Genomic DNA, 13,119 nt, shown 5'->3' with positions numbered 1-13,119 from the left:
AGCTTGGAGACCAGCATCAGGCTGGTAAGTCTGGTGTGGGGGAAGGGGTGGAAGGAGGAAAGGGGCATGGCAGGTCAAGGCCCCCACAGTGAGGAAGGGAGTGGGGCTAGGGCAGATGCTGCTCAGCCAGGGCAGGGCAGGGTGTGGAATGGAGCCACAAGCAGCTTACCCGGGGGATGTGGGGGGAAGGGGTCCCACCCTGCGCACACCCCAGAAGGACACAGGGGGCATGCACCCCTAGATCTGCCTGCATGGCAGGACGGGCTAGGGCTGTACTGGGCTCTTCCCAGCATGGGTGTTAGGCTGCACTCAGAACAGAAGGCAGCAGCACTGGGAGGGGGCTTGGTGGGCTACAGTGAATTTTGGGGGTCCCCCTCATAGATCTCTCCCAGTGCTGCTGCCACCTGCCCTGAGCACAGCGCTGCCCCACCCCCAGCCCCAGCCTGCAGCAACCGCCCACTCATGCACAGATCTAGGGGCACCCCCCCAATGCCCCCTTAGGATGCATGTAGGGGCAGGAGCCACCCCTCACCCCTGGTCCCCTGGATGAGCTGTGGCTCTGTCCAGCACCCTACTCTGGCTGAGCAGCACCTGCCCCAGCTCTACTCCCTCCCCCACAAAAGGGGCCTCAATCTGGCCATCAATGTTTACAAATGGGTCCTGGTACAAAAAAGGTTGAGAACCACTGCTTTAGATGATCCCCAAAGGTAATTTTGGCAATTACTCTGGGCCAAACCTAAAGAAACGATCAAGCTTGTTGCTGGAGTAAGGACTGTGGAGTCAAGAGACCCCGTGTAGCTCAATGGTTCTCAACCTTTTTTAGAACTCCAGGCACCCTTTGTTACTCAAGGCATCCCTCTATAACTTCTGTGATCTGAGCAGCACCCATTTCAGAAACAAATTTCCTTATTACGGTACTTAACTATTTGCAGAGGGACAAGGCCGTAGGAGCAGGGGAATGGCCAAGCAGGGAGAGCCTGGCCTGCCCTTATGTGCTCATCTCAGGGGTCAGCAAAATGCAACCCGCGGGTGAGATGCAGCCCACCAGGTCTATCTGGCCCGCAGGGCCACTAAAAAAATTTAGAAAATTATATTTATTTGCTCCTGGCCAACTGTCAGGCAGCCTCCGACAGCTTGCCAAAACTCAATAAGCGGACCTCCGCCTGAAATAAATTGCCCACCCCTAGCTTATCTCCTCCTACCTGGAGCTTGAGCCTGCCCTTACATGCTAAGCATATCTCTTCACATCTCCTTTCATAGTTTCATAGTTAGTAGGGTCAGAAGGGACCTGAGCAGATCATCAAGTCCGAGCCCCTGCCATAGCAGGAAAGAGTACTGGGGTCAAACGACCCCAGCAAGGTGATTGTCTAGCCTTGTCTTAAAGACCCCCAGGGTAGGAGCCAGCACCACTTCTCCTGGAAGTTCGTTCCAGATCCTAGCCGCCCTGACAGTGAGGTAGCGCCTTCTGATGTCTAATCTGAATCTACCCTCTGCCAGCTGGTGATTGTTATTTCTAGTCACTCCTGGTAGTGCTCGGGGGAACAGGGACTCCCCCAGTGCCTGCTGGTCCCTTCTGACTAGTTTGTAACAGGCCACTAGATCCCCCCTCAGCCTTCTCTTGTGGAGGCTAAACAGTTAAAAGTACACATTCCCTGACCAGGAATTGAACCCAGGCCACAGCAGTGAAAGTGCCAAATCCTAGCCACTAGACCACCAGGAAAGTCAGAGGGGCAAAATTCATCGCCTTCTTCTTTGTCTCCTTTCTTTTTGATGCCTCAGATTGATAGGTGTGCATTTTTTCTTACATGGGGGATAAGGGGATAGGAATAAAGTTGTACTTCTCCTGAGCACCTCCAATTTCTAACCCCTTCTGGCAGAGCTGCTCTCTCCTACCAGTTTCCTGGGGCCCAGCTCAGTCTGCCAAGTCTTCTAGTTGTGGCCAGCTGGCTGGCCTCCACCACTACTCAGGAAGGAAGGGTTCCTCTCAAGGCCTGGCCTCACACCACTCCTAGGCCTTTTCCCATTACTCTCCAGTGGGACCTTGCCTGGAAATCTTAGCTGGTGCACATGTAACCCCCATAAGCTGGGCTGTACTTGGTGCAGGCTCGTGGGTATGGCAGAGGATAAGCAAGCCCTGCCCCTGTTTAGAGGGAAAAGAAAGTAACTGCAAAGAGAGTAGACAGAGGAAGGAGGATTGATTTTGTACTGTTGCTGGAGAATAAACTTGTACGTTTAGCCTTTAACCCTTTCATTAAGGGCTTTGTGAAACTGTTCATATTCTTATAGGCCTTAGTAAGGAACTGCTGCTGTCTGAAGGACCAGAAGAGAGCAAATCATCTCTGCAACCCTGAAAGCAAGATTTGCAGTTTGGGGCACAGGCTTCTTCAATCAAGAAGGACTTTAATTTTTTTTTTCCTAAGAGTTATATTGACACTTTGCATTTAAGTACTTTTTGAAGTGGGGAAACATGTGAACCTGAATATGTGTTCTGTCTAAGGTTGTTATTGTCCTTGGCAAATATAAAGAAAACAATATATATATCATTTTACTTATTATATTCTTGCAAATTCATTTCTGACTTTGGCCCTTAAGAACCCACAGAGCTTGCATATACTCACGACTTGAACTCTTTCCCCTGGAGGTCTTTCTGCGACAACAGCCTTGCTCTGCCACCGATCCCTCCTTAAACCTTCCCTGTTCCTTCTCTCCTCGCAACAGACTCTGTAACCAGGGCTACTTGGCCTAGGCCCTTGGCTTCCCAGGGATAAAGAAAGACGGTACCTTACCATGACTGATTTAGACCCCCCTTTGGACATCAATGCAACAATCACTTAAGCCTCAAATTAGCATGTTTCACACACAGCTATGCATAATATCTACTTCCTGGTCGGGGGCGGGTCCCATAACGTCACAATGACATGTTGAGAATGATTCGGTGTCATCGTACACTCTACACTGATATCCTCTTTTTTATGAAAACAAAATGCCAAAAATTTGGGTGAGCAATGTCACAGGGTAGGGACCAGCAGTACAGACAGGAGCTGAAGCAGGGAGCCCTTGCTTTGCAGGGGCCCAGGGCAAATTGCCCCAGTTGCTTCCCCCTCTGGGCAGCCCTGCCCAAAGTCACTTTAGAACAGAGGATAGCTTTACTAGAAGCACGACCATTAGAGGAATTTGACACTGAAGGGCAGGAAAATCGTGTGGTTCACCGATGGAAGTTCAGTGATAATAACTGGGGGAAAAAGTGTCTCCTCATGCTTTCTGTAACACCCTTCAAAGGATCTTGCGGAACCCTGGTTGAGACTCACTGGTGTAGCTACTGATCACATTCATGTGGCTGGTAATATTTTAGCATTTTAGAAAAGTGGTGGTTCAACACCTCTGTACAACGTTCAAACTCCACATCTGAAAAGATGTTTGATTTCTCTCTCTCTCTTTTTTTTTTTTAAATAGTCTACTGCTCGCAAATAATATTTAGTCAGCTGTGGTAGCAACCCCAAAAACTGAACCTTTCTGACATTAGTATGGGGGGGGTTATATCAAGTCACCCTAAAATGAAGATTTTAAACAACAAAGGGTGCATTATATGTTTAAATGTCTTACATAATGCTCAACTGGAGGATGCTAGAAGGCTAGAGCTTGCAATATTAAAAACAAGTGGTGATTTTGCCACTCAACATGACATTTCCAAGACAGAAAGTACAGCAAAGGTTTTGTTTTGTTTTTTGCCCCCCCCCCCCAAAACAGCTTGAATTTTCCCAGATAACCAGCTAGACATGAACACAACTTAAGAACTCATTTAATGCCTCCATGTTGCTTTATAGCTATTCTTTAAAAAGCAAGCAAGAGAACTGGAATATTTCCAAACGTTTCTGTCATTCTATAAAAACCCACAACTTCCCCCTCTCCTCCCCCCCAAAAAATCATAAGCTTATGCATTTTAGGGATTTAGAATTAATGGGTGCTGTTGCCAGAAGACAACGACTCTCTCTCAGGATAAAGTCCACTGAAGCAAAAAGGGATGTTAGGAAATCAAGGTCTTGCCAATAAAAGTGAGTATCTGGGTTTTCCTGTGAAAACTCTGAACTCAGAGGCCTGAACTCTGGACACACAGGAAGGCCAGGACAACAGATACACCCCTTCCTATAATAAATCATTCCATACTACCATGCTACAGATAATAAAATGGCAAAATGAGCTCCTCAAATACACAAAGAAACCATTTCTTAAGCCATGATCCAGTGATCATGCTGTAGAACAGGGGTCTCCAACCTTTTTGGATAGATCACTTTTTGAATGAAAAAAGCAGCCCAAGATCTACCCTATGCTGCTGCCTCCCCTCTCCCCCTCCCCACCCCGCAGGTCAGTCTGTGCGGAGGGAAGGGAGGGGCAGATTGAGGCAGAGGGAGAAAAAATAATTTGGGGGTGCACCCCCCAGCAGATAAGTCTGTGGGGGGAAGGGGCCATGGGGCAGCAGGGCAGATAGAGGCCCCAGGAGTAAGGGGAGAAGGGCACAGGCAGGAGCAGAGGCTTGGAGGAATGGGGGACAAGAGAAGACCCAGGGGGCATGTACCTGTGCCCCACTCCCCTCACTGCTGGGGCCTTGAACTTTCCTGCCCAGAGCAGTGGGGGGAGGGGGGAAGTGGAGCAGGGGCTGGCATTGCACAGCTGGGGCAGGCACAGGACGGAGATTCTGGGGGCTCATCTGGGGGGTGCGCGCATCCCGGAAGGGCATGGGGGGGCTCGTGTCCCCAGATTTCCCCATAGGGCAGGGCAGCAGCAGTGGCAATGCTGGAGCAGGACTGCAGGCACCCAAAAATTCACTGTAGCCTTGCTGCTTCCTCCCAGCACCACCACGTGGCCAAAGAGCTGAGCCTGGCACCACCCGAGCCCCAGCCCGCCCCGCCCTGCCCCATGTGCGGATCTGGGGGCAGGCACCCCATGCCCTCCCAGGCTGTCTCACCTCCTCCCCACGCCTCCCCCAGATGAGCCACTCATGGCTCTGTCCTGCACCTGCCCCAGCTGTGCAGCACCAGCCCAAGCTCCACTTTCCCCATCACTGCTGCATGTGCCTCTCCCCACCCCCATTGCAGCCTCCTGAAGCCCACAGCCAGGCTGCCTTGCAGCCCTACTGGTGCCCCACATGGGTAGGGGCTTAGCACCCCTTCCACTGCCTATGCCCCCACACCCCCTGCCAACAGCTGAGTGGAGCCCCGACCAGGCTGGGTCAGAGCCCAGGTACACAGGGGGCTCCTGCCACTGCATGCACCCCAGCAGAGGCCCATGGGCTGCACCACCCCCACCCTATGCGTGCACACAGCTTGGGGCGCAAAGCCCAGTGTGCATCGGCAGCAGAAGGGCACATTGCCCCTGGGTCTCCACCAGGGTGCATACAGCATGGGAGGCCCCTGTGCACCCGGACCAGCCACCTGGGTTCTGACTCTCCCCCGGCCCTGCCAGGGCCCCACTCATCCCTGCTCCTGATGCCCCACCCCCTCCCTGACCACAGGGCAGAGGGGGATCACTCCACTCACCTGGCCCGGCCCTGATGGCAGGAGGCATGGCTCAGCCCACCACATGGGTCCTGCTGCCTCTCCTGGACTGCATCCTGGCCACTCTGCATGTGCATCCAGCCACTCCCAATATGGCGCCTCTGACTGTCAGTCTCAGGGGGCTCAGCACACACATGCCTCCCCAGACTGAGATAGACTGTCAGAGGCTCTGGGATTGACCAGTCAATCGGGATCCACCAGTTGGTGACCACTGCTGTAGAAGATCTAAAATCTACTGTCAGCACTGCAGCAGTACTTGCAATCTTCTCTCCAAGGAACTGCATAACTAGCATGAGAGAAAATTGTGCACTGGCCTCAAGAGTACTTCCAGCCAATTTGAACCATGGAAACTAGCAGCACACATATAACACTTAAAATGGAACATTCTATGTGGCTTAAAACTAGTGCTTTGCATGAAATGCATTACTATTACATCTAGAATTAAGAATGGAGTGTCTAGGTTGAAAAAAAAATCATGCAACCTTTAGAATTCTTGTTTTGTTGTAATGACAAAAAGATATAGCTTAGCAAAATGAAAACTTGCTTGTATAATGTATAAGCAGCAAAGACTCACTGAGCTAATTCTGGGATTGCTAGCAATTACAGGTAGAATTGAGATAGGCCTACTACATTATTCTTGTAGGTAGAATCTATCCCTTTCAGGTGCAGCAATTTTATTCTAGTGCTATGAAAAATATATAGTATCATACCAATTGATTAGAAGCAGCAGCACTGACTTGTAAGCGATATACAAAATGCAATCCAGAAATCTATTCACAGGCTGCATGAAAACCAGGCCACACAATCCTAAAATCTGACCACCACAACCAGTTTCAAGTTAAAGCAAGAAATAGCAAAAGGCACAAAAGGGAATTACAGACTTTGGTGGAACTAACAGCTAATATCTGTAATAGTGGAAATGTTTTACTGAATGCCCCAAGTGCAGTATGAGAACTACCTGACAATGGAAGAAAAAATTACAGAAGAACCATGCATTCAAGGAAACGTCTCTGCTCCCTGTTCGCTTTGTGCCACTTTTTGTTAACTTCCATAGACTCTGGCCAACTGAAGGAAGCATCAGCCAATTAACAAGAAGAATAATAAATAACACCTAGCCCTTACATAGCACTTTTCATCCATAGATCACACAATGTTTTGCAAAGGTCAGTATCATTAATCATCAACTGATCGAGCAAAACTGACAACAGGCTGGCTAAGATGTGCACCTCACAGGCTATTTCCTCAGCAGACCTGCCATATGCTGCCATCCTGCCCTCCCCAAAAGACCTCCTAGAAAAACCCTGACCAACCAATATGAATTCTCTGTCCCTTCTCACCCTCTAACTGACAAAATGTTCATGTATATATACACAAGCACTCCAGCAAACTTGCCCTTATATTCTACTCTTCCCTAGTTAAAGCCATCCTGGTTTTTTATTTATAAAAATCTGAACACTAACTCTTGCTTACCTCCATTTAATAAAAACAGAAAGCTTCACACCACCTCCTCCCTTATTAGATGATGTCTTAGCAGCTTTCAGCTGCAGGGGTGAAAATCCTGAGTTTCTAGAGTAAAGATATGACAAAAGACGTTCTGTTTATGTGAAATTAATTCCAAAAAAGATTTATGCTATGCTGTTCCTTCTGAAAGAAGAGTGTAGAATAAAATCTTAAGGTTTACCAAAAAAATTATGGTATAGTATGGGATATTTTTTCTTTTTCTTTCTTTTGTGTGGGGAGGGAAGAGGGAGACGAGGTTGTTTTGGCCACACTCCGCTCCCCCAAAACAGTAAGAAACTAGGGTTACTCCTTAATTTTCATTAGCACAAGAAACATCTGGCTGGAAGTTGGAGAAATACAGGGTGGCAGTTAATTTTAAAACTCAACAGGATTTCATAAGGGGTGGTAGTGAGAGGTAAGAGAGAGTCATTCTACTTTTTTGAATCCTGTCTGTAAAATTACTTTAGAAGAAACTAGCCTCTGAACTTTTAATCGACTCTTTACAGGCTTGCTTTTCATCTCCACATGATCTGACAGATACATCTCTGTAAAATTAAGCACAAAAATAGACCAAGAGAGTCACCTGGAAAATACTACTTTCTTCTTTTGAAAGATATAGACAAGGAAGGTCTTAGGATTCTTTGTTTAGAAAGACAAAGAACACTGATGTGTGATTATCGCTGTCTGTTCCTGGAAAAATTCTGTGCTGAGAAAATTGAACAAATCTCTTAACTAACATCATGAGGAATAAGCCCTAGAGGATGTTTATTTTGCCCAACATGAAAAAGTTATAATGTGTGCCAGAACCAGCCTATCACCAGGTTCTTAAGTGCAACAGAACATCTGTGTAACCCTGGCCTACTTCAAGCAATGGGATAAAGCAATGGTAATACTCTTAAGAGATAGAACCAAACGCATTTGACCTGTGATAGAAATGTCGCACAGTATGGGAGAGGGAAGTCTATAATACTACAGGAAATAAGCAAATTATTTGATACCTACCCAGGAACTATAAGATTAGTGAAGGAAGAAACAGTAAAACAATAGGATAGATCATAATAAAACAAAAGCAAGATCAGCAGCTATGGATAAACGTCTAACAGCCTTACCTGCATGATCCAGTGCAGGGCTGTTGGCACCCCAGGTTTGGTACAATGAAGCAAGGTCCTTTGGAATGTATGTCTTAAAGATATTTAAAATGTCCAAACGTTTTTCATGATCATCTGATGCCGGTTCTTGTTTGTTGGAGTGTAAACCTGGAGAAGCTCCTGCTGCACTAAGCTGAGGGTGCATTAGTGGACTTGCTCTTGCTCCTGTTGTGCAGTTTGCCAATGTCCTCATCTCATTTCCAGCCTTTGTATGAGATTCCTGCTGAGGCACTGATGGCTCTTCATGTTTACTGTACTGCTCAGTTTTACACAGAGGGTGATACTGAGATGGGGGGTTGAATTTGGCCTTCAAGGAGTCAGATGCACAGTGCTTACCTGAAGGATTAAAACCAGCATTTCCTTGGGGAACCACATACTTTTCCACTTGTTTACTGTTTGCAGGCTGGGTGTTGGGCCTAGTTATGACTGTATGGGTAGGCGTTAGGCCTCTGTTAAAGCTTCCTGCTTGCATAAGTTTGGAGTTTATGTCATATTTATTCTTTAACTGAGACTGTTGTGCTGCTATGCTGTACTGCTCTTGGGTATTGTTCAATTTGGCTGGCCTGTACCCATCGAGACCTGATGACCGTGGACCACAGTGGCCAAATGAATGGCTGTCCTTAGACTGGTAAATATTCCCAGGCTTAGTAGACATCCCAACCGGGAAAGAATTGCTTTTGGATCCTGGCAACGCACTTGGCACTTGAGTGCGTGTAAATCTGGCAATGGGCAAAGGGTGGCATTCTTTACCCCCAAGGACAGGAGGAGGGCCAGTGCGTCCATTTCTTGCCAGGAAAATCATGTTGTTCTTAATACTCTTGAATCCATTTTGTTGAACCCATGGAGGAACCATTGAGTTACAGCTGACTTTGTGCAAAATTCTTTTGTGCATCCACAGGACTTCAGGGTAATAGGTCTTGTGATTGCAGAAAGGACATGGATGAACAATCAAAGCAGCCTGCAAGGATGAGGTAAAACCCTTATTGCATAAATCATCCCTTGTTGATTTCTCACTCAAATCTAGCAGAACCATTTCTTGGGCCTCTCCACCTTTTTCTACCATGGGGTACTCTCTATGTGGCAAGTTTTCTTTAGAGTGACTAGCCTGCATTTCCACTGAGGTTTTCAAGTCTATTACCATGTCTGAAGGTGTTTGGCCCCTGCCGGAAGCAAGGTCAGCAATGCTGCTGGAGCAAGGAGGCTCTTGGCTTTGTTGAAATGCTGGCATCTTTAAGCCTGGAGAACATCTCTGATCTTCGTATTCTGGAAAGGGCTCTTTGATCTTGTTTTCCAGTGCAGATATCAAAGCTGGTATCTCTGCTTTAGATTCATTGGCATCACTTTCTCTGGCATTGTCACTTCCAGGTTTAGGAAGATCGTCCACCTGAGATGTCACCATCGGTGTCTCTCCTTGAGAAAGACTGCAGTGGTACGGCTTTCCACCTGAATTAAACAAATGAAAAACCAAATTATCATTCTATGTTAAAAGAAGCACATACCAAAACATGAAAATTTGATTTTAAAATAAGAGAAGGGAAGCAAACTTTGGAAAGTTTTTCCATTATTAGCATCATAGTGACATACAACAGATTAAATGCGTTGTATAAGTAGGAAAATCATGGGAATAAGATGCTGAGTTCAATTTACTTTGAAAACATCACTGTGAAATTTAGACAAACTATCTGATGCTGCATGTTCATGACATTTTAAAGAAAGAGCAGTTCAATAATCCACACTTGTTAAAATTCTGAGTGAGAAAGAGATAAACAAATATGCAGCTATTTAATGCTTTAACCAAAACAAAGATAATGGAGCCAGATAAGAATATACTAGTTAAAGGTCTGTCAGTGTTTCCATTACAAGCTACTATTTTCAAAAGGTTTATAACACCAATAAAAATTGGTTCAACACTGAAACCTAACATACAAGCTCTCATAGCACATACAGCGTATACAGTAAATTGTTCACTTGACAGAGACCTTTGCAATGCCGAAGTATAACAGGATGAATTATACAGCCTAAATTCTGTAACTCGGTATTCCTGATTTACCAGTCTGTTTTTATTTTATAACTTGGCACATTTTATTTTAACAAAATTTCATATAACCTTACAACTAGCAGATTTACTGTAGGGAAAGATCTGAACATTTCCACATTCTGAAAATGCAGAACTAAAACTGGACTTTAAATTTTTTGTATTTTCTTTTTTTCCACCCCCCGTTCTCAAACTTGTAACTCGAAGGATGTTTTATCTACCAAAACCTTCAGAAATGGAGCAGAATAGAACTGGGTACATTTTATGACTGTTCAGAGGGGAAGGAGGTGAGGGAAACAGCATTTGTTTTACTTAGAACATTCCTAACTCCAACAGTTCTCAAAACACTTATCCTTAAGAGCTACTGATAAAGTCTTTGAATCACTCCAAATCAGTTCACAATCAATTCCAGAGAGATTTTCATCACAGCAGTAATGCTTACTTCACTGAATCCATTTAACACGTAACTGAATTGAATCATCTGACAAACTTTCAGTTTCAATTAACATGCAGTTAATGAGCCACTGTTAAGCAAGTATAAGAAAACTAAGTTCCATCTAAATAGTCACCAATCCAAAATGATCACCATAACTGTGGGAGTGGTGAAGAAGAAAAAGGAATGAACTGTTCTATAGTTGTATATGCTCTCAAATCAACTCATAAAAACCAGTGCTTTAGAAAATCAAGCATGGTTCTTGAATATAACATCGGTGCCATAGGCACTATTCTAAATGGCACAATGTAGCAAGTATATCTTTGGTTGACGTTTCACTGCAAATAAAGTCTATTTAACCTCAGTTTCAATTCAGGCAAAAAGTCTTAAGCTTTTCGTTAATTTGGTGTAATTAGGTTAAAAATAACCCATAGGTTTGCAGTCTTGCAGGGTTGAATGCTCACTCTGTTGAGATCATTTTCCTTTCAAATTCTCAAAGGGGCAAAGTCAGAAAAAACTTGTTTTTCCTGTGTTACAAGCAGCAAGGTTTTCTGAAAGCACATGCCCAACACTACAAGGTACATTTGCAATTTGAAACAAAGACACTGCATGAGCAGTGTAATTTGACACTGCACATCTGTGTTATTTTCAAAGCACATCTGTCATAACCCAAAATATTTGTGCTCTTAAACAAGATTTTAAGGCTTCACTTTACAATTCCAAGAGGTGGGTCCTTTGATCAACATTCTAAATAATAAATTAAAGTAAATCATAAACCATTCAATTGTAGCAGTAATCAATAGAGACTGCACCAGCTTAATGGCTAAATTAAGCTCAGTAAGATAAGCAAGGGATTCAAGACGAACCATGGGACTGTTGGCTCACTGGGTCTGTAGATTTGGGAAACTGTGGTTAGCTGCCAATGAATCTGAATTGGACTGTTATGATAAACTGAAACCAGGGACCAACTGCTTTATTACCGTGGAGCCCTGTGTGAATCAGATCCTTGATGTATTCTGACTCTGGAAAGACTTAAATACCTTGCCATGTCAGCAAAGGTTACTGAACTGAATTATCATGCAGTAGCAATATGAACAGTTTGCAGCTGGACATGGGAGATGACAGGAAGACTGCAATCCAGAGGGGAAAGAGAGCTCTCCCATAAAACCTAGTAAGCAGGGATCCAGGTTTTCCATTTCCCTCAGAAAAAACGGAGAAAACTACGGATTCCCTGTTTTTAAAAAAAAAAACACGGAGAAAACGCAGATTTCCCATTTTAGGAAAGAAATCCGCAGATTCTCCCCTTTTGCAAAGAGCTCTTGCAGGCTTGGAACAAGCCTGTAAGAGCTGATTGCAGAAAGGGTGGGAAATCCCCAGCCCTGCCCGGACTTGCCCTTCCCCCCTAGAGGCAAGTGGGGCTTGGGGGCTGTGGGGCAGGGCTGGGGGCTGAGGGAGTAGGGGGGGTGCTGCAGCCTCAGGTGGCACACCACAGCCTGGTGCAGGGCCGGGGGATGAGGGCAGGGGTGCCCCTCTGCGGCTTTACGGGTAAGTGATGTGGGGCGTGCATGCTGCCTGGATGGCTGCCCAGGGGCAGAGGAGACTGGCATGCAGCCCACTGCCAAGCTCTGTGGCTGGCTCTGCAGCAGCAGCAAGGGATAGTGGATGGGGGGGCTCACATGTGGTGGCCACTGCCACTTACCTGCAGGGCCATGCCAGCAGAGACGGCTGCTGTGTACAAAGCCTCCCCACGCCACCGCAGAGGTGTGCGGCCAGGGGCAGGGGGCAGCGGCAGTGTGGTGGTGGCCAGGCAGCATGCAGCCATCCCCACGACCATCCTGCACCACCACCACACTGCTGCTGCCCCCTGCGCTCGGCCGCACAGCTCCAACCACAGCTCCGTGGCAGCATGGGGAGATTTTGTATGCAGCAGCCCTCACCGCTGGCGCACAGCGGCTGCTGCTGCTCATCTTTGGGGCCATGCCAGCGGTGAGGGCTGCTGCATACAAAGCCTCCCTGCACTGCTGCGGAGCCATGCAGCTGGCAGCACGGCAGCCACAGCAGTGGGTGGTGGCCATGGCCATGGCACAGTGCAGGATGGTGGTGGGGATGGCTGTGTGCAGCCCGGCCACCACCACGCTGCCACTGCCGCCCTGCAGCTGGCCACATAGCTCTGAGCATGGCTCCGCAGCAGCAGCTGCAGTGCGGGGAAGTTTTGTACACAGAGGCCATCTCCGCTGGCACAGCCCCACGTGTAAGCAGCAGTGGCTGCCACGTGTAAGCCACCCCCTCGTCACTGCTGCAGAGCCAGCCATGGAGCTGTGCAGCTAGCTGTATGTCCGCCCCACCCTCCTCTGGGTAGCCAGTAGGGCAGCATGCGCACCCCTGTACTCAGCCCTGCACCTGGCTGCTGTGTGCCACCTGGGGCCGGCAGCGCCCTCCCCCCCACCCAGC

The 13,119-nt window shown here is 47.1% G+C and overlaps 1 protein-coding gene across 3 annotated transcripts in view; it reads right to left on the bottom strand.

Moving 5' to 3' along the window:
- Positions 1-13,119, bottom strand: part of ZNF516 (zinc finger protein 516) — a 153,517-nt gene that overhangs the window by 13,145 nt on the left and 127,253 nt on the right. For all 3 annotated transcript variants that reach the window (XM_019544904.1, XM_019544912.1, XM_019544896.1), the window contains one exon: positions 8,162-9,643. In XM_019544904.1, the coding sequence (XP_019400449.1) occupies positions 8,162-9,643 (1,482 nt within the window). The remainder of the gene's footprint in view (positions 1-8,161; positions 9,644-13,119) is intronic.

The sequence above is a fragment of the Crocodylus porosus genome, unplaced genomic scaffold (assembly GCF_001723895.1).
Source record: "Crocodylus porosus isolate Cpor-Errol unplaced genomic scaffold, CroPor_comp1, whole genome shotgun sequence".
Classification (NCBI taxonomy): Eukaryota; Metazoa; Chordata; order Crocodylia; family Crocodylidae; genus Crocodylus; species Crocodylus porosus.
This window is presented reverse-complemented; position numbering and strand designations above follow the sequence as displayed.